Source organism: Bufo bufo, chromosome 2, assembly GCF_905171765.1.
Source record: "Bufo bufo chromosome 2, aBufBuf1.1, whole genome shotgun sequence".
NCBI classification, from domain to species: Eukaryota; Metazoa; Chordata; class Amphibia; order Anura; family Bufonidae; genus Bufo; species Bufo bufo.
The window spans coordinates 201171174-201198224 of NC_053390.1; the positions used below are offsets into that span (position 1 = coordinate 201171174).

General features: G+C 40.8%; 1 protein-coding gene across 1 annotated transcript in view; it reads left to right on the forward strand.

Annotated features, from left to right (window-relative positions):
* The window catches only part of KSR2 (kinase suppressor of ras 2), a 564921-nt gene that overhangs the window by 153854 nt on the left and 384016 nt on the right, over nucleotides 1–27051 (forward strand). Inside the window, exon 4 of the mRNA XM_040416034.1 lies at nucleotides 24690–25197. Coding sequence (XP_040271968.1) covers nucleotides 24690–25197 — 508 coding nt within the window. The remainder of the gene's footprint in view (nucleotides 1–24689; nucleotides 25198–27051) is intronic.

Sequence of the window (27051 nt, forward strand, 5' to 3'; positions counted from 1 at the left end):
CCAGAGACTTAGGAGCTAATGGCCTGTGACTAGGGAGTGATGAGTAATTAGCCATTTCAAGTGGAGAGAAAAATATGGTCTGCCATTACAGATTTGTCAATGGAGTATTTAGCTAAGGCTTGGCAAATTCTAACTGCTCAGAGCGAAGAGAGAGGGATGATGTGGTTGCAAAGAGCAAGATGTTCTTGAATCCTTTATTTGGCCATGTGCTGCTCATTTAGAAGACAAGATTGAATGTACCTGTTACCTTCTTGTTTCATGTGTGACTCACCCTACCCTAGTATATTCCTTTAGTTACCGGCCAAATAGAAAGAGAATTTACAATTGAATGTGTGATGCTGGGTAGGTGAAAGGATCTGCCGTGCTTTTAATTTAACTTGTTCTCTTAGAGTTTATTAGTATGAGAAATGTATTACACATGCCACATCCTTCTTTGTTTGAAATTGACTACCTTTTTTCAGGCAACAGATGTGACATATTGTGTGGTGCCAAGAAACACTAGCAAATCCCTCCTTTCATTTCTAGTTTTTCTTCTACAGCCTGATGAAGATCGCTCATAAAACAATACAGTCATCTGACCAGAGTTTTCTGCTTTTTGTTAAAAACTTTCCGTATTTAATTTGTTTCTGACTATAGTTAGACAATAGGATGAAATCACTCAATTCTAGCACCAGATTTTGTGCGTCTTTAGGGTCTTTTTGGATTGGGAATGTAGTGGGTGGGGGTGGGTGGTTGATGTAGTGGTAAGAATGACCTTATAGTTTACTTTGCTTTCTGTATAACACAATTTGATGGAATAATTGTAAAAACATTATTTTTTTCTTTCTAAATGAAATCCTTCTAGGTTTCACAACAGTGTTTGTGATGAGATCACCACAATCCACTGTTGAAATGATAATGCTTAATTCATCAGGGTAGCCATTCTGCAGTGGAAAAATTATTACAGTTCACTTGTTGGAAACTGCTTCTGGAGCATATGACATGTCACCCATTTTAACCATGGGGAATGGGAGCTATATAATATTTGGCTGAACTGATTTGAATTAATAGGACCCAGGCACAGTACTTACAGGGTGTTGCACAGCTGCTGTTGGTTGACAGTGACTGTTACCACCCATCATGCAGTTATACCACACCAAATGTCAAGATTGGGTGGGTGAATATGCTTTGAGGTACACTTTAATTTTGGCAAGACATGGTTCTGTTCTAGGTGACATTATTTAGGGCACCTAGCTAGTGACTTAAATGGTCACTATACTTTCAATAAACTTTGCATAAATCAATACTACAGGTGAATATAAAAGACTGTATTATATCTTAACAGATAAAATGGCATTAGAGTCTTCTAGCAGCTCACTCCTCCTCACTCCACCCCTCTCTATAGACTTCTACATGCAGCATGTCTGTAAGTATCTCTTTGCACTTCCTCCCTCCTCCTCCACCTCCCCTCTCCATACACTTCTGTGGGAAGCCTGCAATCTGATCCTTCAGATCCTCCATCTGTTAAAATGGATTCAGCAGAGAATGTTACCTTGGTGGTGGGGAGTATGGCACTTAACTTTGATAAGATACAGTCCTGATCAAAAGTTTAAGACCACTTGAAAAATGGCAAAAAATCATATTTTACATTTTTGGATCTTAACAAGGTTCCAAGTAGAGCTTCAACATACAACAAGAAGAAATGAGAGTGAGACAAAACATTTTTTGAGCATTCAATTAATTGAAAATAACGATTAAACTGAAACAGGCTGTTTTTCAGCTGATCCAAATTTTAGGACCACATGCCTTTAAAAGGCCAAATCTGTGCAAAGATGTGGATTCATTGTCATTTTCTGTCAGGTAGTCACACGTTGTGATGGCAAAGGCAAAAAAACTCTCCCTTTTTGAACGTGGTTGGGTTGTTGAACTGCATAAGCAGGGTCTCTCACAGCGCGCCTTCGCTGCTGAGGTGGGACGCAGTAAGACAGTCATTTGGAATTTCTTAAATGATCCTGAGGGTTATGGAACAAAAAAGTCAAGTGGAAGACCCCAAAAAATTTCATCAGCACTGTGCCGGAGGATCCAATTGGCTGTCCGTCAAGACACTGGACGATCCTCGACGCAAATTAAGGCCCTTACTGGTGCTGACTGCAGCCCCATAACCATCTATGTCCAGATGTTGCAGAGAGCATTCCTCATGACTGAGGGCCCTCGTCTGTGTGGTAACGACTGGGTTTTTCAACAGGACAACGCTACAGTACACAATGCCCGCAGGACAAGGGACTTCTTCCAGGAGAATAACATCACTCTTTTGGCCCACCCTGCGTGTTCCCCTGATCTAAATCCAATTGAGAACCTTTGGGGATGGATGGCAAGGGAAGTTTACAAAAATGGACAACAGTTCCAGACAGTAGATGGCCTTCGTGCGGCCGTCTTCACCACTTGGAGAAATGTTCCCACTCACCTCGTGGAAACGCTTGCATCAAGCATGCCGAAACGAATTTTAGAAGTGATAAACAATAACGGCGGAGCTACTCATTACTGAGTTCATGTTTGGAAGTTGGATTTCTGTTTTGGGGGGTTTAGTTTTTTTTTGGAGGTGTGGTCCTAAACTTTTGATCAGCTGAAAAACAGCCTGTTTCAGTTTATTCGTTGTTTTCATTAAATTGTATGTTCAAAAAATGTTTTGTCTCACTCCCATTTCTTCTTGTTGCATGTTAAAGCTCTACCTGGAACCTTGTTACGATCCAGCCATGCTAAATATGATTTTTTGCGATTTTTCAAGTGGTCTTAAACGTTTGATCAGGACTGTATATTACATAGTTTGTAATAGTCACCAGTAGTATTGATTTATGCAACGTTTGTTGAAAGTACAGTACAGTGATCAAAATGACATTTGTATTTTAGAAGTCCCTAAACTATATACTTAGGGGGAGATTTATCAAACTGGTGTAACATAGCAACCAATCAGATTCCACCTTTCATTTTCCAAAGGAGCTCTGAAAACTGAAAGGTGGAATCTGATTGGTTGCTATGGGCAACTAAGCCAGTTCTACTTTGCACCAGTTTGATAAATCTCCCCTTAGGCTCCTTTCTCACGTCCGCAAGTGTTGTCCGCACCCGTTCCGCATTTCCGGAGCGCGGCCCGATCTTCCGGTCCGCAGCTCCAGAAAAAAATAGAACATGCCCTTTTCTTGTCCACAATTGCAGACAAGAATAGGCAGTTCTATGGGGGTGCTGGCCGGGTGTATTGCGGATCCGCAATACACCACGGACGTGTGAATGGAGCCTTAGTCTTTAATTAATCTGATTTTTGTCTATGATCAAATATCTGGGAATTCATATAGGTGACATGCATATAGTGGACAAGCAAGATTTATTTGAAAGGGCTGCTTTTCTCATTAATTCCAATCTTGATGAACCCATTTTATGTATGTACTCTTATGTTCTTTACCTTACCCAGTGATATCTTAGCAAATTTGTGCTTCAAGTTTAATCATGTAATTTTAATTACTTGAAAATAGAATCCAATTCTTGTAAACTTTGTGTCCTTAGCTTATCATGGTTTCAGTGTGTATTTCATCTCACTGTGAATTTACTGTGCAGATAAAGCCTACTTTGACATGTGAACATAAATATTAACATTGAAAATATTAATATTGAATGTGTGCTGTATCTTAGAATGAAAGGGATTCCAATTCCCTGGAGTAATGCTGCATGTTCCTGCTTTTATCTTGAGAGAAAATGATGCCTGACAGTGTGACCCATATGAAAAAAAAAGCAAGTAAAATAGAAAGATTCTTTCCATACTGTTTATTTGCCAAGCATTCAAATCTGCAGTCTGGTTCAAGAGCTAGTGATGCAATTCTTTTATGCCCATAGCTGCCCAAGATCTCTTGCATATTTTATGTTTTCTCTTATGTAACTTGTATAAAAAAGTATACTTTATTCTACATTTCAGTTTTCTTCCAGAAACAGCTCCATACCTGTACATTGGTTGTCCCTGGTACTGCAGGATAGCTCCATTAAAGTAAATTGGGTTGAACAGCAATACCACACAAAACCTGTGGACAACAAAGTTTTTTTAATTCCGTATAACCCCTTTAAGGTGGCTAGATAAAAATGTTATGCATATATACTTCTGGATTTATATTTTACATTGTCTTTTTCTATCCTGTTAAAGTGATAGTCTCACAACAACAACTCTTTTCTATATGATACTAACAGAACAGCCCCTGACCTGGGTCTAGCATTGTCCTTTTCAGGAACGACTCCTGGGACACTGTAGAGAAATGGCCGTACCACTGGTTCTATAATCAGATCAATGTAAACCCTAGCTGTTAGTGTACCTAAAATGAAGACTAGAGAGATCTGGATACTGTACATTATGCCACCCCATACCATAATCTTGGGTGTAGGAGCGTGAAGGCCTCTTCTTGGCGTTGACCACATGGTTTCCAGACAAATCTCTGGCTATCAGTGCATCCAGACACAAGCGTTATTCATCGCTGAAGAGGATAGACTTCCATTCTAGCATCCATTGCTGTCTTGATGTGCACCATGATAGCCTTTGAGAGCGGTGGCATGAGGTCAGTGGAATACCTATAGCTTGACGTATGGCTCGTAGCCCAATGTTGTGCACATTCCTTCTGATGGTTTATGTAGACACAGTTTGCCTCCCTAGGCTTGGGATGTGATGTCTAATTACACTTGCAGTACAGAATGAATCACTATGTGCCATTCTTCTAATCAGATGATCCATCTGTGCACCCCTTGTTGTAATTCCAGTTCGTAGTTGTTCTCCCAACAAACGGGAGACGGAAGGTCAGTTTCGGAAACAAATGGACATGCATACACCATTATCTACTCAAATATTACTTACTCATACGGATATTTAAGCAATACTAGTCCAGGCCGAGCATACAAGCATTGTAGAGGCTTGGACATTTCAAAGCTTTTTTATGTTAAATGGGTTGTTTTACTAATATAAATTTATCTCGCCCAACAGATATCGCTGTTATATCACTTTCCTCAAATACCACCATTTATCAAAACTGCCTTATTCTAATGTTATTAGCCTACCATTGCACCTTTTGGCAAACCTATTTTGATATTAAATTGCTGTCGGTTACGCCCTGCATTGGAGCCTTGTAATGTAGGATGTAGGAATCCTCATTGGTAAGAACACAGGGAGTGGTTAGTGTCACATGATCTGCTGATTCTGGACACATCTCACTGCTCTAAGGCATGATGGGACAACAGACACATGACAAACTAGGAAGTAGGAGTAAAGCATATGGGTTAAGAGGAAACGGCAAATGAGGTCAATAAAAAAAATATCCATGCAGAAATGGGAGCTACAGTAATTAATGAAAATAAACTTCAGAGTGAAAAGTAGTAAACCCCATTAATGCTGCCGTTTATTGTAATGATGTATGTTCTACGCCTCAATTAATGTTTACTTGACTAGGATCTTGTAAAGCCCAAAATTATCAACTTGCCCCAGTGGTTATGGTCCTCTTCATCCCCCCTCAGAAGCCTACTTAAAGTAGAGTACTTTTCATGCCTAGAACATATGACTGGTGATAAGTAGCTTGTACACATGGCTTCTGAAACTGAAAAAGACCATCACAACAGCTAGCTTGAATTTTATTTATGCAAGCCAGGTGTCTAGATCCATGCCACCAAAGTATCTGTGGATCTATGATTTTGCTTTTTAACATAAATACTGTGGGGATTTGCTCTGGTAGACAGGCTAGCGGACGCAGTACAGAGGCAACCACAAAGTCTTTAACTAAGGCCTCATGCACACGACCGTGCCGTTTTTCGCGGTCCGCAAACCATGGATCCGCAAAAAACAGAAGGTGCCCGTGTTGCCTTCCGCAATTTGCGGAACGGAACGGGCGCCGGCAATATAAATGCCTATTCTTGTCGGACATGTTATATTATTTTTGTAGCGGGGCCCCGGAACGGAGCCACAGATGCGGACAGCACACGGAGTGCTGTCCGCATCTTTTGCGGCCCCATTGAAATGAATGGGTCCGCATCCGAGCCGCCAAAACGGCGGCTCGGATGCGGACCCAAACAACGGTCGTGTGCATAAGGCCTTAAACAGTTCAGTGTTTTATTCACACACAAGGAAAAACAAAAAATAACGGTTTGCAGTCTTGGTGTTTGTTCACACCATAAAAAGTTCACAGAACAAAAGCCTTCACCTGGTCAGCATTTTTTCCACACGCAGTCCACAGCAGGCTTTAGGGCCTATTTCCCAGCAGGCGTCTCTCAGTGAGATGTGGCTTCTTTCACTCCCAGGAAAGTTCTCAGTTCCCAAACACACAAAGACTGACAGCGCTCCACTGTCAGAGAGGAGAAAACCACACCCAGCTGAGACTGCTGCCTGGGTTTAATATAGGCCAGTAAAGACCCGGCCTGGAATGTGGGGAGAGGCCACCCACCTAGCACTTTGGCTGCTCCCAGTAATAGCCGACCCGGAACGGCTTTACAGCCATACTAACAGCAAACAGTGTCAGTCAGCACTAGCTGCCGCTGACACTCGAAACTACCGGCTCTTACCTCACCGAGGCCAGGAACCTCGGTGACACATACCTTCCATCAATGACGGACCTTTGCGCCTTCCTACAATACCTATAAATGACTAGAGTCTCACCATCTTTGTAGTCCTTCTTGCTATTTTATTATACACTGATGAAGTTAGAAAGCCGTGAACTGTTTTACCTGCCGTGTGTTCCCATGCTCTTCTTCTCTGATAACAGGAACAGACATCATTAGGCAATAACCACATTTTTATTAATGTGATTGAAATTAGATTTTTTTTTTGCAAATGAAAGTTTTCTAGAAATTCTCTTCCTGCGAGAACTAACGATCTATAGCTGAAAAAAGAAGCCAATTAAAATGAAAGACGTAAAAAAAAGAATTCTAAGATTTTACATTACAGATAGAAAAGTATTATTTTCACATTGTTTTGATACTGATGTAAATCCAGCCAAGTGTTTAAACTGACCTTTAAACTGTATGAAAAATTCAGCTGGTTTTTGGGTCATTGACTCCGCAAGAGTTTGGTCAAAGAAAGGAGATCACCAGTTGGATGACAGATAAATCCTGTCAAAAATGCCATTTTGAGTGGCATCCTAAGAGATAAAGGTGCTAGGTTATAATACCTGTCAGCTAAGTTGTCAGTCAAGGTGACTATTGTTAACTTGCTCTGGCAATCAATAAATTTTTGTTGCAGAACAATGCCAAAAATTGTCAAGATTCGGACACCTTTGTGAAGTTGGTCATATTCTGTCATCCTAGTAAACAACAATAGGAAAACATTGCAGTGGATTGCATCAAGCAATGTGGGAGACTGATACTTTCCATATAGGTACTTCTTTGTTCAGAAATGGTTTATACAGTGAAATTACAACAGTAAAGTAGAATTTCATCAAACAGATAAAATGTGTAGCTTTCATCCATCTGGTCTGCAGTTTGGATTATACTGAGACCTCTATGACTATTGCAAAAAAATCACTCAGAAATAGGTGCCCGTAGCAGTGCACTGGGTCACTTGAAAATCTTTTGAAAATCACTCCAAATAAGTGAGATTTCACAGCAAATTAGAGCTCAACTCAGTGCCCACAAAGGATTCGGCCACACTGTCAGGTTTCCTGATTCGGATTCGGAAGCTAAAATCCTGAGTGGATCATAAAAGGAGAGAATGTATAAAGGACACAACTTCTCTTTTTTATAAAAAAAAATATCAATCCTGGCATCAGGAAACCTGACTACGTGGCCGTACCTTTAGTCTTCACTTACTCTTGGCATCGCTTTTTTCTTTGATTTCTGGTAATGACTAGTGATGAGCGTCAGGGGCAATATTCGAATTCGCGATATTTCGCAAATATTTTGTAGAATATTCGTCATATATTCGCGAATTCGAGATTATATTCTTGATTGCGAAAATCGGCAATGTAATATTCGCGTAATGCGCGCGAAATACCGACGTGGGTCACTTATGCTACCTTTATCAAGCTGGTATAAGTTTCCTGAGACTGGAGAAAATGGTTGACACGGCAGAATATTAGAATAGCTTTATATGCAGATAGAGTGCTCCAATATATAACCGTCCCATTCATTTCAATGGTACGGATCGCTCCTATACAAGTGTATGGGAACGATCCGTCCCATTGAAATGAATGGGACTGTTAGGTGTAATTGCACCTGCTCACCGCTGCAGATGCAATGGCGAGAAGGTAAACAGTGAAGAGGAGGCGGTGCTGGCACGGTGCGCGCTTTCTCTTCAAACAGCTGATTGGCGGGGGTGCGGGGTGTCGGACCCCAGCCGATCTGATATTGATGACCTATCCTGAGGATAGGTCATCAATAAATATAACTTGGACAACCCCTTTAACTGTCTAATGTAATACAACAAAGCACAGAGCACAGCAATGACACTGCTGTCTCTTTCATATCTGCAATAAACTTTAGAAAATAGCTGCTGGGGAGGTTCTTATATAGTAAGGGGTAGGCAACTTTTCTATTGGTTGCTAGGGATGTTGCTAAGCTGTCTTAAAAAAAAATATGACTATTCGCGCTCAACACTAGTAATAACATTGTTACTTTGGTCCTTCTGCCTTCTTTTGGAAAGCCCTATCTGCAGCAAAGCAGAGAAGCACTGCCTGTATTGGTTGTAGACAAAAGTGTTTTTCACATCCCACTGTGGTCCTTGCTACATAAAGTATTCTTGCACCCACCACCGAGCAGAAACTACTTTGGGGAATGGAACTCGGGGATATTGAGAGGAAAGTCCAGATCTCCTCCCAGTGAATATCAAGGCTCCTTTAAAGTACACTCTATACTGTTTGGCATGCAATCCCCTAATACATTTTTGGTATTGAGCCAAAACTGTTGGATAAACTGCATAATAATAATAATATACTTGAGCATGTAAAAAAAGCTCTTTGACCCAAAGTTACTAATCCTAAAGATGGCGTAAGCTTAGACAGACTGTTTAGATCTGCACCAGATTTATTACAGTGGGTGAGGCTGGATGACAAATCTGTTGCAGGGATAGACACCTGTCATGTTAGGTAGGGAATAGTGCAGCCCTATACTTACACCAACACCACTGTCCCTACTGCCTTGGAAGATCCATCCTAAATAACGCCCCCCCCCAACTGGTCGACAGTCCCTAACTTAAAGGGGTTGTCCCACAAAATATATTATACATTTTTCAAACCAGCACTTGGATCTGAATACTTTTGTAATTACATGTAATTTAGTATAGCCACTAAGTTATTCATTGAAAATCTAAATTCTCTGTCCAGCTCACTGAGGTTGGCACATCTTAGGGTACTTTCACACTTGTGTTTTTCTTTTCCCGCATAGAGTTCCGTCCTAGGGGCTCTATACTGGAAAAGAACTGATCAGTTTTATCCCCATGCATTCTGAATGGAGAGCAATACGTTTAGGATGCATCAGGATGTCTTCAGTTCAGTCTTTTTGACTGATCAGGACAGAGAAAAAAAACGCAGCATGCTACGGTTTTATCTCCGGCCAAAAAAAAATGAACACTTGCCTGAATGCCAGATCCGGCATTTTTTTCCATAGGAATGTATTAGTGTCGAATCTGGCATTCAAGAAATGTGAAAAAAATAAATGCCAGATGTGTTTTTCCGGATGACACCGGAAAGACGGATCCGGCCTTTCAATTCATTTGTAAGACGGATCAGGATCCGTCTTACAAATGCCATCAGTTGGCATACAGTTGGCGACGGAACAGCTTGCCGGATCACTCTGCCGCAAGTGTGAAGCCTTAGCTCCCTCCTCCCTTCCCGTGAAGCTCCATCTCTTTCCAACAAGCCCTGCACCTTCTCAAATATGTCAATGTAGAAATCCTAGAAGAATAGAGGGACCACATTTTGCCGATTTGCACCACTTTTCAGACAGAGTTTTGCTGCAGACACATTTGTAAATCTGGGCCATTTACTTTTCTATAGACTGCTACTTGTTGGAACAAGATTTTTAGCATCGTGTATGTGCGTACGCTGCATGTTCACAGGTTCCTTAATTGGACTGAATACTATGGTAATATCAAAGGTCAGGTTTTGATTCTACACAAGTTACACTGATCCAAGGATTTACCCTGCCTTACAATACATGCAATATTTTAAAGAAGAATCCATTCATATGTCTTTCAGTGCATTCAAGTGCATTCAACAATGGCCCAGATATGAATTGCTAACATCTCTAATCCTGTTGATCTGATTTGCTTCGATGAGTAAGCTTATCGTTAGATTTTGTAAGATTTTCATACATGTGAACTACTGTTCTCTTTTTTGAACAGTTGCCTTTTATACTTTAGTATTTTTGTTGTATGCTTATGGTAGGTCAAATTCTGTTATAATTGAAACCAATAAGCTTTTTATTGAATATTAATCAGTAAGGGTCTTTTATTGCCATTTGATTCTGGTTGACATCATGTTATTCTATAAGATTAGAAATCAGCTAAAGAAATATTGGCTTTCAGTTTATACTGTAGTTATGGTATATAGTGTTTGTGACCTTGTGTGACTTTCAAGATTAGCTCCAAGCTGCCCAGAGACATTCAGTTTTTTAGCGTCTACCTACAAGATGATGTCTGTGGGCTGTTAGACATTCTGGGACACATATTAATATCTTAGGTTTTCTCAACCTCTTCCTTGTTTGCATCTTACTGCTAGAGGTGTTCAGTTGCCCTTACCCCTCTCACCTCCAGAAATGTACTGTAATTGACATGTTTGACTTAGTTAAACTTGCATTAGGGAGAAATAAGTTTACTAAAGTTTTTGTTCACAGAGAGAGAGAGCTTCTGCTATTTTTCCATTTAGGCTTTTGTATAAAGTATAAATCCCCTTTAATATAATTGTTGCTGATATAAAAGGCATAGCAGAGTTTTCCCACGTGACCCTCCTTGGTAGTGTTACTTGTCTGCAATAGAGTAAGCAGTAATATTATCTAAGGTTTCACATCTGCGGCGTGTATTCCGGCAGGCTGTTCTCTGGATCCGGAATAAGTTAAAGGGGTTGTCCCATCATAGACAATGGGGGCATATCGCTAGGACATCTCTGGGACCCGCACCTACACTGAGAACGGAGTGGGGAAAGGTGATGGAGGGTGCACTGCACATGCGCAGCCACCCTCCATTCATTTCTATGGGGCTGCCGAAATCAGCCGAGTCCTGGTTCAGCTACCGTATTTCTGTTGGCAAAAATGCAGAGAATCGGCTGGACAAAAACTGTGCATGCTGCAGTTTGTTTTCGGCTTATTCCTGGCATTCTCCGCAGTAACTGTTGGCCAGATCGCAGTGCCGCAGATGTGAAAGTGGCCTAACAGTTAGAACTGTAACATGTCCTAATTGCACACTACTAGCCACAAAGGCTTATTACCAAACTTGCCCCAGATAATGTAGTGTTACTGAAATAAAATATAACTTTTAATAGTGTCTTAAAATCACTGTGAGCAAACAAACACGTTTAAAATGAACAGTTCCCTGCCTATAATGTTTTATTGTTTTGTTGGACCTTGCCTATAGTGGAGATGTGTACTCTCTCCACTAAACAGCACTGTGCTACCAGCCCTATATACTCACTGACTCACTATAAGGTCTGGGCTTATTATCTTGCGGCCTGTTACCCCTGAGGAAACACGTCGGGGAAGGGGCAGTTCACCTGTCTTGGTCTTTTCCACCAGAATGTTAATTAGCGCACAATAACAAGCCCGGACCTTATAGTGAGTCAGTGAGTATATAGGGCTGGTAGCACAGTGCTGTTTAGTGGAGAGAGTGCACATCTCCACTATAGGCAAGGTCCAACAAAACAATAAGACATTATAGGCAGGGAACAGTTCATTTTAAACGTGTTTGTTTGCTCACAGTGATTTTAAGACACTATTAAAAGTTATGTTTTATTTCAGTACCACTACATTATCTGGGGCAAGTTTGATAATAAGCCTTTGTGGCTAGTAGTGTGTCTTTGGTAATATACCTTCTCCCAGATAGGGTCTGTGTCACTTTATGAATGTCCTAATTGCAAAAACGGAAAATGCAAAAATGAGAACCATGCCAACCCTATTCTGTATGCCTCTGTATTAATCTTCAAAAACATGGGTGTACATTTTATGGGAAATGTTTGAAAGTGTTGCTGTTCTAGTTATGATTCAGACTAATTTATCAGTATCTGCTCCACTGAAGACAGGAACTCACAGTCATAACTTATAAAGTTGAAAGGTAAATTAAAAATATAAAACTGTATCCCTTTTACAGTTTTAATATAGTCAGTAAATATAAAGCTAGCTTTGGAAAATCTTTTTTTGCACCAGTTTTTTCTCCACTTCATATTCAATTTGTCCTGTGTACCAACAAATCAGCTACCTGGTAACAATCAGCTAATTGCGGATTTTTGTCATAATTGATCAATGGATAATTACAGCAGAGCTAAAAGGCTATGTACACCTTCGGGTGCAATTTTTTATGATGGCACTTTACTTATTTTGGACTAAAAATATATATTTTATTTAAAATATTCAGCCTTCCTGTCATAAAGGGTTTACTGTTTGTCTTGCTGTGTGAATGACACTTTCACTTACAGCTTCCGCTGGTCATCTAATTACCATTATCTCTTAATTACTAATTGCTCGAAAACACTTACTTAAACCACATTCCTATCAGTAAGATAAGAATTGAGCTATAATAAGTGATTAGGAGGTCAGATATCAGTGATATGGAGCCGTCAGCTGAGCTGCCTGACGGAAACAGTAAGAATACAGTGCCTGCTACTAGAGAATCTCAAGACTGTACGGAGATAGAGGCTCAACATTTTTAATAAAGACCAATTGAAAAAAGGATTTTAGCTCAAAATAAGTACTATGCAATAATTTAAAAAAATGCCTCCAAAGGTGTACATAACCTTTAAGTAATTAATACATGAATATCCGTTGCAGAAGATGTAATACGACACTTCTAGAAGTCTGTGGGTCTCTACTGTTCCTCTGTATCCATCTGATTTCATAGTGAGGCATAGGGGGCTTTTGGAATTCAACAGGTGTTGTTTTATCAGATGTCCTCAGATACTGTATTATTATTTGCAGTGCTTCTAAAACTGGCCCTACACATTAGATTTAATGTAAGCTGTCCTCTGATTTTGCCTCTGGCCCACCATCTAATGTATATTGGGGTGTCCTGAAATTGTTCCAGGGCAGAGGTCTGAGTTTGGGAGAACTCATTGTCAGCTGAAAGAGTGTGTCTCCGACAGGTATCTAAAATGTATGGAAAGTTTAAAGGGATTGTCTACCTTTTTGTAAGCGATGGCCTATCCTAGTTGGTCAACAGGGGTCTGACACCCCTGCTGACCAACTGTCCCCTGAGCTCTGTCTGCTACAAAGTCTGCCTCTGGAACTGGAGTTATTGTCAGTCAACTGATGGGCAGGAGAGCATCAAAACTCTCTTAGATCAGATAGCAATAGCCTATCCTGAGGATAGATCATCACTTTAAAGGGAATCTATTACCAAATATCTCTCAATTAAACCAGCTGACATGGGAGATGTGCCCTTGTCAGCTGAATTGAATAGTGTTGGTCCCATTTCGCTCCATTGTGGAGAAAACCGCATTTTAATAATATGCAAATTAGCCCCTGGGTGCAATGAGGACATTGCCGTTGCACCCAGGGGCTCTGCTACAAGCGACAGAGTATTGGGGTACAATGGCCACACCCTCATTGCACCCAGGGGCTAATTTGCATATTATTCAAACACTGTTTTCTCTGCAATACAGCAACAGAGCAAGATGGGATCAACACCATTAGATTTAGCTGACATGGGCACATACCCTATGTCATATGGACTTTTTGAGAGGTATATAGTGACAGATTCCCTTTAATGGGGGATATCTCCATAGTACAGTCATATCGAGGCACCATACACAATTCCTATTGCTCTGTACTGTGGAGCTGCTTGGGAACGTGTGCCTTTGTGCAGGCTTTGAGCACATGGCTTTGGTGTGTTGATGAGTCTAAAGTGTCTCAGCTAATTATTGGGTAAAAGGCTACCCTCAGCAGCCAAACTGTAAAATCAGTACTCTAGATCATATTGACATTCCCATTATTCTTGCAGAGGCCGCTTAATTTCTGGAGGTCTTAAAACTCATTTGTAATAACTATGTTAGCAATATTCTTTTCTTGCAAGACATTTGAGTATGCCTCTTTCTTTTGATCCATTTGCTAGAATGTCAGTCCTGATGAAGGTCACCTCTTTCTATCTGCTTCTTCATTTGATTCAATTACTAATGGTCGTTTGTCGCATTGTTCTGTGAAAAATATTACCTACTACCGAATCTTTCGATGTTCCAGCATAGCACTCCGCTAGGACATCAATTTTAAATATATGAAAGGATGTTCTAAAGAATTATACAGATTGCAATGACTCTGTGTTCCACTTTGATTTTAATGTACAGTGTGAGGTATGATGAGCTCTCACTCTATTGTGAAAGTTAAGAATGTTTTATTCTGTGGCGTTACTAGAAAAATCGTGAGTTTGACCCCTGAAGTCTTCCATGCTTGGTGCAATAAAAAAAAACTGAATACTCTGCCAATAGGATACTTTTTCTTTGATTTTACAGTAAAGCAGGTACAGTGATAATTTTTTTTTTTTACAAGGGCTGCATTTTGTCAGGCTTAGGCAGGGTCCTGAATCTCCTCAAAGAGACCAGTTGTGTTTGGAGACATACTGGAAGTACTCCATGGTATGGAGACTTATTGGCAATGCTCCTTGGGAAAAGAATATGCAAAGAGGTATCACCCAAGAAAGAGTACCATCTCAACACCACCTATTGGAAATGGCCATAAGCATTGGGTAACTAAGGTTCAATATGGGCAGACAACTTCTTTAAAGGGGTGTTCCCAGAATCAGATATTTGACAGTTTACGTCATGGATTTCTGTAATGATACCCATTGCAATGCCTGCTGCATCAAAATCTGCCCTATCTGTAGAGTATGGACAAACCCTCCTTAGTACTTAGTGTGGGAAACCTTGATCTACGGGTTCAGATGTTCAGATACTAACAGTACGCATTGTAAAAATTGTATTTGCCTGAGCTTTGAATCTCTATTGTCGATTTGTAGTTTGAATTACATAGATCATAGATTAGTGCGATTTGACATGACATTGTTTTTTAATGCGGTTTTGAAGTTGTATTAACTGCAGCAGGGATTTCCACTGAAAATCAAGGGAAGCAGATTCTGTCCAGTAAACACTTGTTAACGTCATTTAGCGTCTTATCATTACTGGTGTATATGAGTATTTTCAGTATTGTTAAAGGGGTTATCCAACACTAAAAGAGTGGCCCAGACCTGCCTGACTAGGGTGAGGGTGATGCTTACCTGATCCCCGACTCTTTATCCAGTCTCTTGGGCTCTTGGGACTGCATTTCCGCTCACACGTGCGCCGAGAACAACATCTGCCCACAGGGGCACACGTGACTGCTGCAGCCAATCATAGGCCTCAGAGGTGACCTGTTCCCCCTGTGTCACGTGTAACATCACACGTGACGCAAGAGGAGCAGGTCACCGTTGCGGCCTGCGATTGGTTGCACCAATCATGTGTGCTCCCCGTCGCCAGATGTTGTCCTCGACGCACGTGGGAGCAGAACTGCCAGTCCTGGAGCCCAACAGACCAGATCCAGCAGCAGGGATCAGGTGAGCATCAACCTCATCCTGGGTCGGGAAGGTCTGGGCCACTCTTTTAGATTTGGATAACCCCTTTAACTACTATAAACTGTATACTACTGAGAACTGTTTACTTGTAGTTTATAATTTCTTCTTAAAGTATTATTGTTTGCGGGAATGGATATGAGAAAGCCATGTCAGGATGCAATGAAAATGTGGCTTACTGCTTGCGGCTTTTCTGGTCCCAGTGGAGTGAGATTCTTTTTTAACATTATTCTGTGCCTCTTGTATGTGGTGCTTTCAAGGCATATCTCAATCTTTCACCCTCTTTACTTAGTTTGGAGTTCCAGGAGTAAAGATAAAATGTAGCATTTGATTTTTTCTCTTTCCAGTCACTATTAATACGTCTCTACAGAAGAATGTGGAAAATGGATTAATCTTGATCTTTATTTCTAAACTGTGTGATTTTTGCCTTGGTCAAGTAGCTATCACTTCAATGTAAATGCCTACTAATTGTAGCAAATGATGAGTGTGTAGTGTGTAGTTGATTTTCTGGTTGGCTTTTTTTACCTGCCAAGACATGATTGTATTGCAACCTTATGTATCGTAAATGAAAAACCTTGGCTTGGAAAAGCTGAAAGAACACTAGGCGTTCCACCTGGAAGTGCTCTTCATATTCTGCACCATGAGTAGGGTAGGCTTCTGCAATATAACAGTGATCTGCACTACTGTTTCTAACGAACTCATCATAGACTTCCTAGATAGAATGATAGCCATGCTGGACTTCTTCAATTTAACCACCCCAGCCAATTAGCATTTGTGGCTATTAAAGCGGTTGTCCAGCTTCTACTAAGTAATGGTCTAACCTCTGGGTAGGCCATCACTAGCTTATCGCTGGAGGTCTGACACCCCACATTCCTGCCAATCAGCTGTTCGCATGTAGCTCCATCTCTGGAAGTTGCACTGGAACTACACAGTGCTGTATAACAGACAGAGCTTGTCACTGTAGCAATGCTCCTATTGACTTCAGTGGGACCAGCACTGTAGTAATGAGCCCCTCCACCATAAGGTTGACAGTGCTGTGTAGTTCTGGCACTGGAGCAACACCTAAACAGCTGGATTCCCGGGTCTATGACCCTACGCCGATAGCCTATCCTGAGGATAGGCCATCACTTAATAAAAGCTGGACAACCCGTTTAACTATTCATAATGCTGAACTTCTATGCATAGGTGACCTCGCACATAACAGCAACAGGCAACTAAAGATTTAAAAAAATGTATAATGTACTAAATTAAAACAAAAACACTTTGCCCCTTATTTTCGAATGAAATAGTTTTGCCATTTAAGGACTTAATAAAAGAGGTCCCTATTATATGGAAGAGGATAACATGATTCAAGCACGAAGAAAAGACAGAAAGATTAAGAAGATTGCCTCTTATTAACCAAAATAAAAAGGAAAAGAAAATGATTAAACAGAAAAAAAAACAACTTTTCTCTTTTATATCCTATTACTAGATTTGCATGTCTATTCCGCTTCAATATAATTAAGGACGATGATCAAAAGCCGCAGAAAATGATATCTTTTACACAGTCCAGCAGTTGGCCATTTCTAAAGGTTTCTGACTGCAATGAGAAGGATCTTGCCTGCAGGAGGCACTTCTGGTAATTAATCGCAGTTCCTTTTGATAACTGCAATCCCCAGAAGGGGATGAGAAGAGAATATCTCATAGGAAGCAGAAGACGGTTCTGTTATCTTTTGTGGAGTCGCCCAGGAGATGTGTTCCTCACATTTCTCTGTCTCCATCTGAAACTGACAACCACAAGAAGAAAAAGTATTTATATTTTATGCTTGGTTAAACCACTATTACATTTTTTTTTAGCATTTAATCCACTTGGTGCATTCACTTAGTGGAACAGGAAGTATTTTTTGGACATTTTGCTATTAAGGTGGTGATGATGGATACCTCAACAACACTTCTCTCTAAACAGGTTTTTGGAGTGCTCGAGACTATTTTTTTTCATGTATAGCTGTACAGTACACAGATTTGCCTTGTTGAGACCACTCAGATTATTATACCTCTGTTAGGCTTCCTTCACACAGAAATAATTTAGTCTGAACAAATGCCAGTGTTTTTTCAGTGTTACATTTCATTTTATGGGGTGTTTTGTGGCTTTTTTCGGGTAATTTTTATAAATAGAGTTTTTTTCTTTTTCACGGCTGGTCATGTAGGTTATAACGGGAAAGTACCATGTGTACTTTCCCTCTTATGTCACTTCCACTGTAGCTCTCTCTTTACTTAAAAAAAAAAAAAAAAAGAAGCCATTAATTAACGTAAAAAGACATTACAAACACCCCAACACACATTTAGGCTCCATTCACACGTCCGCAAATGGGTCCGCATCCGTTCCATTCATTCTCTATGGGGACGGAATGGATGCGGAGAGAACACAGTGTGCTGTCCGCATTTGCGGAGCGCGGCCCAGATCTTCCGGTCCGCAGCTCCGCAAAAGATAGAACATGTCCTATTAGAATAGGCATTTCTATAGGGGGTGCCGGCCAGGTGTGTTGCGTATCTGCAATTTGCAGGTCCGCAACACACCACGGACGTGTGAATGGAGCCTAATACGTGTACTTTTTAAGCAGTGGCTTCAGAATTCCTATCAATGTAGTTTTTTTTTAAATAAATTTTTTGAAATAGAAAAATGCAGTGAAAAATGTTTAGTTCCATACTTAAACTACCATGTAAGAAGCAGTGGCAGTTTCAGGAAGAGACGGCAGCAGAAAGAACACTCCTTCTGAGAAAGGACACGCCCCCTTCGCTACCAGCCTGAAATAAATCTAGCAGAACAATTGGACCAATAAATGGGGGATCCATGTGAGGTACAGGGCTGGTTCTATTTTTTGTTAAAAAGAGATAGTCAAATACTACCTGATGTCTGATTTTCAGTTTTTACTTTAATCGTAGAATAACCCCTTTAAAACTGAAGCTATACTGCTGGCCTTTGCAAGTAATGTAAGTCAATAGTGTCATATTAAAAACCACAAGTTGTTGTGATCATGACCCGAAAGTTGCATCAACGTTGTATCAACGTTGCTGGATATTTTGCAACTATTGGGTGTAGGGCTACAGTAAACGATTATTTTAGAAATCGAGTATTCTATTGATTATTTTTACGATTATTCGAGTATTCTAATAAGAAAAAATGAATTAATAGACTGTTTTCCTTTATAAAACCTCATCAGACCCCCTGCCATCAGTCCCCAACACCCTTCGTTCCCCCCTGTGCGATTAGCCCAAGTGCACCAGTTCCCCCCAGTGCCATCAGCTCCCCCCGTGCCATCAGCTCTGTTCCCCCAGTGCCTTCAGCTCCACTCCCCCAATGCCACCAGCTGCCCCCTCCCAGTGAGAAGCATTAGGTGCCTACAAGTTGTCATCCCCTGAATGTGAAAAAGAATGCTTACGTTCACTGACAGCAAGCAGAGATATTAAAGCCGGTGAGGAATTAATGCTACGTAGATTAAAAAGTTGCAGAACTTTCATATAGGTTATCTGAGTCTGGGAGACAACACCTATAGGCCCCAGGGAGGGGGGATGGTGATCACAGCCTAAGTAACATACATTTATATACAGTGACATTCCCCTAGCCCTTCTGCCAAGCCCTTGTGTCAGTCTGTAGCTCTGGAATTCTATTCACAAAGCAGGCAGTGCTGGATGAGCAGTCTTGTACATTTAGCTTTATGGCTACACTTTAAAAATCAGCACAGCATCTTGATTCACACGGTGCACACAGCGGCACCGGAACGTGCGGCCGGGTGGTACTGCGGGTTTCTAGCAGATTCACATTTATGACCAATTCCTATGAGCGTGTCACAACCGTGAAGCAAAGACCCCAATGCCCCATCTGGGGCCCTGACAAGAACTTCAGCGATTGAATGGCGGGGAGAGGAAATGGTGATGAGCGCGTGGCATTCCTCCCCAGGGCCCGGCCAACAAACAGATCTTTCATCTACAGAGGAGCCGGGAGAATGTGCAGCGCGGTGCGGGCCATCGGGTGACCACGGAGCAGTAAGTAATAGCAAGCGCTTCACTCCTGCTCCATGGTCACATGACACAAATGAATCCTCGATGCAAAAAACTTGCATCGAGGATTTTTTTGTGTAGAATTATTCGATTCAATCAAGGAATCGTTTCAGCCCTAATTGAGGGTCGTAACTATTCAGTTACGTTCCAACAAGGACTACACAATGATCTTAGGTTTTGGCCAAGGTCGCTGTGTAGCCCCAACTTTATATACCGGTAGTGACTTGAAGAAAACTTTTTTCGTGCTCTGAAATACCTGCACAGAGGTATATGGCTAGGCAGTTCATAAACAAAACATTTTAGTTTGTCGATCATAGTACACAGGGTTAAACTAGTGATCTATGTCTAATGATATACAGCCAAGCAGAGTGGATACTAAAATAAACTCCATGATATGTGTAGCACATGGTAATAGAATATCGCAGTCGCTATTGTACACAATACTGTAATACAATGGTATACAGTGTATTGTTAGCACTTCATTTACATAAGTACACAGAATAAAATCACTCTTTACTGTGTTTCCATATATAAAAAAATTGGCACACTTTAAAATAACTTTTATAGCCGAGAGACAGATGCGTTTCATCGTTATCTCTGCACTGATGTAGATCTAATTGCAGGCAAAATGCTCGGCGCTTCCTGAGTGGCAATAAAAATCCCTTTGGCAAGGACTCTGCCAAACCTAAATATCCATAAGGTATAATGCAATAAGTAACACTTGATGAGTTTGTAGGCATAAAATCTTAATGGCCTCACTATGACATCATTAAAGTGAAACTTTGCAGGTAATACCTTTTATAAGTACCCTTTAAGAGGTGCAGGTAAGTTGTGTTGTGACGAGACTGTATTTGTCCTGGTGGAACATTTCACGATACTTTGAGGACTATATGAAGTTTTATAAGTGCCTAACAACAAAGAAAACTATAGAATTCTGCCTCCATATCTGGATAAACGGTTTTCATGGGTTAGATAAGAGTAGCAAAATAAATCATAATCAGACAGAAACAGCAGCTAAAAGGTTTCCTCTATCTATAGACAGAGGCACATTGGCGGTTAGGAATGTGAAATATGGTTATTTCAAATTGCTGAATAATAAATTCAAAAGGGTTTTCCAAGCGTTTGTTTATTGTGGTTTTAGTGTCTGATCTGTGGGGGTCCGACACACAGGACACCTGCTGATCATCTGAGAAGGCACCAGCGTTCGCAGTAGCGCCGCAGCCTTCTCTGAGCTCACCAAGCACAATGCCCTACATTGCACACCGGCTGTGCTTGGTATTGCAGCACAGCCGCGTTCACTTTAATGGGGCTGAGCTGTGCCTAGGCCCTGTGACTGATGAACATGATGCCACATGGCCTAGGCTAAGCTGCAATAAGGCCATGCTGCTACTGCAAACAGCTGATCAACGGGGGTCCCGGGTGTTGGACCTCCACCAATCAGCTACTGATGGCCTATCCATATGATAGGACATCAGTATAACAGTCTTGGAAAACACTTTAAAGAGATTATATGTTTAAGACATGCCCTCTTTATATACAGTATGCTAAGCTGATATAGGTGGTACCCCATTTCGGACCCCCATAGTGTTAGCTACAGCTGGAGTCCTTTCAAGTACATTTCTGGACTGCAAGACCATGGGAACCATGGCTGACATTAAAAGGGTTATCCCGTGATTAAAGACATCATATAGTACATGACAATCTCTTTCTAACACAGTTAGAACCAGCCCTGTACCTCACATGGATCCAGAGATCCCACCATTCATTGCTCCATTTGCTCTGTTAGATGAATTTAAAGCTGGCAGCTGAGCTTGTGTGACCACCTCAGCGAGGTGGACAGAGAAAGAAGGAAAAAAGCAAACAGCAGGTGGTGCTATTCAGATACATTTTATTGGATAACACTGTGGCTATACTTATAAAAGTGTTCAGATGTAGGTGCTGGTTTGAAAAATGTAGAATATTATTCATGGGGCAACCCTTTTAAGTAACTCTATCATTAGACCTGTGAGCATAGACCAGCTAATGTGTTTCACAGACCTGTACTCTGAAGCACAATTTTAACAGGTTGTTACATTACAAAATTTTATCTTGAAAATATTTTTGCTGTATTCCATTTAAAGCTATTTATTAAAGGTTCAGAACCCTTTTTATAATTAATTAAGGCGCTATATATGGGAAAATGGGGTACTCTAGTAGTCCGTTGGAAGTACAATGTCAGTTTATTTAGTATCTATGTTTTTTGTGATTTATGCGTTAATGTTATGTTTAAGTCCTTTTTGTGATTTAGACATCTTTTTGTATTATGGAGCAGTACCCACCTGCAGTATGGTTGAAGTTCATCTCCTGTTAGATGTTTCAAGGTGTTGGAGTGATATTGAATGCTTAGGAACATGCTGCTTTATTATTATGCCTTCCAGGTGTCTCTGTTGCTGTCGCTGTAATTGACAATTTATATTTGCTGAGCGAAGGCTTTTGGGTAGAATGATAGACACACCACAAGGCTATAATAAAGTTTAGTCCTTGACTAGTCAGAGGTTGCCGTGGCTAGGGTTACTCTATACTGCAAACCAGCTATAGCAAAAAAGCAAAGAAACTACAAAGTTATAAAACAAACAGGTTTACTTTTATATTCTGCCTTTTCTCTCTACTTTAAAAAAGGCCAAACTTGGGTGAAAATTATAATAATAATCACCAGACAATTTCTGCCAAATACTGTCTTTCCAATGGTTAAATGACCACTAAAATTTCACACAACTTTGCATAAATAAATAGTACAGATGAATATAAAACAGAAGTAACTAGGCACTCTCAGGATATCTGAACCATTTGAAATTTATTTGCATATATTAGATATAGTAGGTGGCAATAATATAGACGGCGGTAATTAATATCACAAAATATCTGATAAAACTAGACAAACTAAAACATACCCAAAGTCCTCACATGCAATACTAAAATATCATATAACAAATGGAATGCAATAATCTAAAATAGGCTAAAAATCTAGGAATAAAATGGAATAATTGATTCACACTTCTATCATGAATAGCAGTAAATCGTATAAATATTCGTATGGGAAAAGTCTCAAATGAATTGGTAGCGATAAAACAATGTCCTATAGCAGCGTCCAATTCGATATTTGAACAGAGGTATCCAAAAGTTTCTAATGTCCCAATGCGCAAGCAGTGAACAGAATAAAGCGGCGTCCCACTAATTGCAAACACCAGCGGCGTCCTACTGGGATATTAACAACGAAAGTTTTTTAAATTGCTGGGTAAAATCGCTGGATAAAATCGAACGGTCTTACTGTTTCACTTGAAGGGTCGACAAAGTACTGTGGTCCTCTAGATATGTAGACCAGTAGTTCGTCCTAAATTCGCACACTGGCAACTGTTTGGCACATGTAGTCAGACCTTCACCATGGAATCAGGTCTTACAGGTTGCTCATCGAATATACCATTCGTGTGGCGGACGCTCAGTCTTTGCGACAATCCGGTATAATCCTCCAGCTTCCCAAGTGGGCCAAAGTTTGGGGTCCTGTCTAGGCTAGACGCGTTTCGGGGTATAGCATTACCCCTTCCTCAGGGTAAGCTACTGAGGAAGGGGTAATGCTATAATGGATAAAAAACTTTCGTTGTTAATATCCCAGTGGGAAGCCACAATCGATTCATGATAGAAGTGTGAATCGATTATTCAATTTTATTCCTCGATTTTTAGCCTATTTTAGAATATTGCATTCCATTTGTTATATGATATTTTAGTATTGCATGTGAGGACTTTGGGTATGTTTTAATTTGTTTCGTTTTATCAGATATTTTGTGATATTAATTACCGCCGTCTATATTATTGCCACCTACAATATCTAATATATGCAAATAAATTTCAAATGGTTCAGATATCCTGAGAGTGCCCAGTTACTTCTGTTTTATCATTTTCATTTTGGAGTGGACTGGCTGAGTCCACTTGACTGAGTGCACCTCTTGGGTCATTAGTTACTCCTGTGCGCCACATCTACTGTTTTTACAGATGAATATAAGACACTTTGTAATATAGAAAAAATGTATCTCTCAGTCCTTTCCTTTCCCCCATCCCTTGCTTCCTAAACTAACATTCTCTCTGAATTCTATCATAAACCCATCTTGAGAGACCAGCTTGGACTGCCAGGTCACTATTAGATTACATCATCCAGTAGAAGTCTATGGAGATGGGAGGGGAAGGAGTAAGCTGCAGCAATAGAAAAGCAGAGAAGCACAGACAGGGAGGCTTCAGCAGCCAATAGTAATGTGTCATAGCTCACCTTAAGTACACATCAATACTGGTAAGTATTTCTAGTAATACTTTAGGGTAGGCCATCAATATCAGATCTGACAGGTCTGACACCATGCTCCCCCTCGATCAGCTGTTTTGTGTAGTTCTGGTGCTGGAACTACACAGCTCTGTCCATTGTGTGGTGAATGGAGATGGGCAGCACTTCTTCCACTGAAATGAATTGGAGCAGCACTGCAATTAGCAGCTTTGTCCACTGCACAATGGTCGGGGATATGTAGGTTTAGCACCTGCCTCCGGCACCAGAGCTACAGTACAATGAAAAAGTTGATCAGTGGGAGACAGACGTTTCAGAATTCCACCTTTCTGATACTGATGGCCTATCCTACGGATAGACCATTAATATCAAAATCCTGGACAACCCCTTTAAGGTTCCAGTTTGGGTCATGATTCATGCCATCTTCTACCACAGAAATTAGGCCCTATCATCTGTATCATGAGTACAAACATTATGTAGAAATCTCTATGTAGACCAGAAATCTGTATGTCAATATGAGTGTGACTTTTTTTATGTCTGTACGTCATGTGTTATTTGCAATATTTGACTATTTTGTGACACAAAAACAGTGATTGTCTTGCTTACCTTTTCTTGCTTCATTTATAGGAAGCAGTTTGTCTAAGGAAGACTGGGCCATTCCATGGCCTGCTACGGAGACAGGGAAAGAAAACAATCCTCTCACCCAGCAAGAGACGGCTCAGTGGATCCGAACACATCTTTCACAGAGTCCAAAACTACAGTCTAAGTGTACCCAGCACTACTGCCATTTGCCTGTAGCTCATGGATTCTTGTACACTAATGTAGACAGGTTGACTGTTGAATCATATCCAGGTTCATGCCAACCTTCAGAGACTGGACACCGCTCATTACCACCATCCCCTCGTCAGCGGCATACAGCTCACAATAATACACCAAGGACACCTAATATAGTCACCACTATGACCCCTCCTGGCACCCCTCCTGTTAGAAGGAGGAATAAGCTGAAGCCACCTGGTACCCCACCTCCTTCTTCACGGAAGCTCATCCACCTTTTACCTGGATTCACCTCCCTGCATCGCAGCAAGTCTCATGAGTTCCAAGTTGGACACCGTGTGGACGAGTCTCACACACCAAAGTAAGTACATATGTAGAAATCCGACTGTGTCCATTCAGTAATATACATTGAACTGAAAGGATAGATCTCTTGCTTTATAGTACTTATATAGTATAGTTTTGTGCACGCATTTGTTTTTCACGGTAACCAGATTCAACACACAGTGAATCAATATTTTAGCCATTACCTATGTACTGGATTGCTGGTGCCAAACCAAATAGCTGTTGGGTGAATGCTTGTGTGACTGACGGACAATTCTTCTGACTGCCAAGTGTGCATGTGTTCCGATTATTGAGAGACACCTCTAATAGTAGCTTATCACTCTTGAGAACAAAAGGAACAGACATGTTGAAATTCAACACGCTTGACCTTTCTGTACCCCACCATCTGCCATTGGGGACAGTTGGGTCTCCATTCCATTCACATTGGATGGTCAGCAGGTCTCACTGCAATCTGTGGGTTTAGCCAATCATTTGAAGAAGATATCACAATCACCTTTACCTACAAGGAAACATCACAGCCATCTCCCAGACAGGAGATGGCTTTACATGTAGCACGTACTGTTGTTTTTGCAAACCTTTGGCTTTGAGAAGTTTTAAAGGGGTATTCTGTTTGTACAAGTTATTCTTTAGCCACAGGATAGGGGATAACCAGTGGCTGGAACCCCTCACTAGTCACAAGAATGGAGACTCTGTACTCCGCTACCCACCTCCCCAAATGAATGAAGTGGCAAGTCAAGCATGCACAGAGCCACTCCATTTATCTCTATGGAACAGCTGGAGATAGCTGAGTACAGCGCATGGCTATTTCTGGAACTCTTATAGAGATGAATGGAGTGGCAGTGTGCATGTTCAACCTGCCTCTCCGTTCATTTTGGGGGCCCTACTGGGTACAGGGTTCCCACCGATCTGATAGTTATCTCATATCCTGTGGACAGGGGATGATTTACCACAACAGCTTGGATTTTGCAGGGCAAACTGTAGTATTGGTACCTTTTTGAGGTAGGTACAACTTTTTGATCACTTTCTATTCAATTTTTTCGGGGGATAGGGTGACCAAAAATGGTTAAATAATTTTTCCATCACAGAGTTCACTTAATAGTTTGGCCATTTTGAGACATGGCGATACCTGTTATGTTTATTTTAATGATTATGCCACTTGTCCTGACTTCTGCCTGATTACCATATTAACCCTGGCTTGTGCCTTATCACATCTTATCACCATATTGACCCTGTGCCACCTCCCCTGCCCTGTTGCCTGCTTACTGTTTTGCATGAATTCTGCCAGTCCTGACCTTGGCTTCCCTCTGACCGTGCTCCTGCCTGTGTCTCTGGTGCTATGCACCAGTATTTTTTTTATCTGCCTGGGTCGGCAGTCACTAAACAGAGAGTACTCCTAGACGTAGTTGCCTGGTGACCCCTGCAGCAAATTCTAGATCCCCACATGGGGGTAAAAACTGCCCTTAGGAGTAGCCCCAAGTCAAATCCATTCAGCGGCACAGTGGGTCAATACCCGTTGCATTACATAATTACAGTGCCAGCTCAGTATGTTAGCATATTTAGACTGTAAATTTGTAGGATTTTTTTTTAAACATTTTTAGGACACATTTTTTTCCTGTCATGACTTTCCAGAATTGAAATTTTTACATTTTATTATACTCTAAGGACGTTAAATACGATCTCATAAAATAGCCATAACTGCTCCTCAGGGCTTGAGAAGAGAAATAACAGCAATGTGTACAGCATTTTATCAAGATTCTTTCTTGGCGTGTACTTCAGGATAAGTGGAAAGAAACTCACAGAGATTAGGTTCACATGAAATATGTATTTTTTATGATGCTGTTTAACCACAAATACTGAACTTGCTGATTTTTTA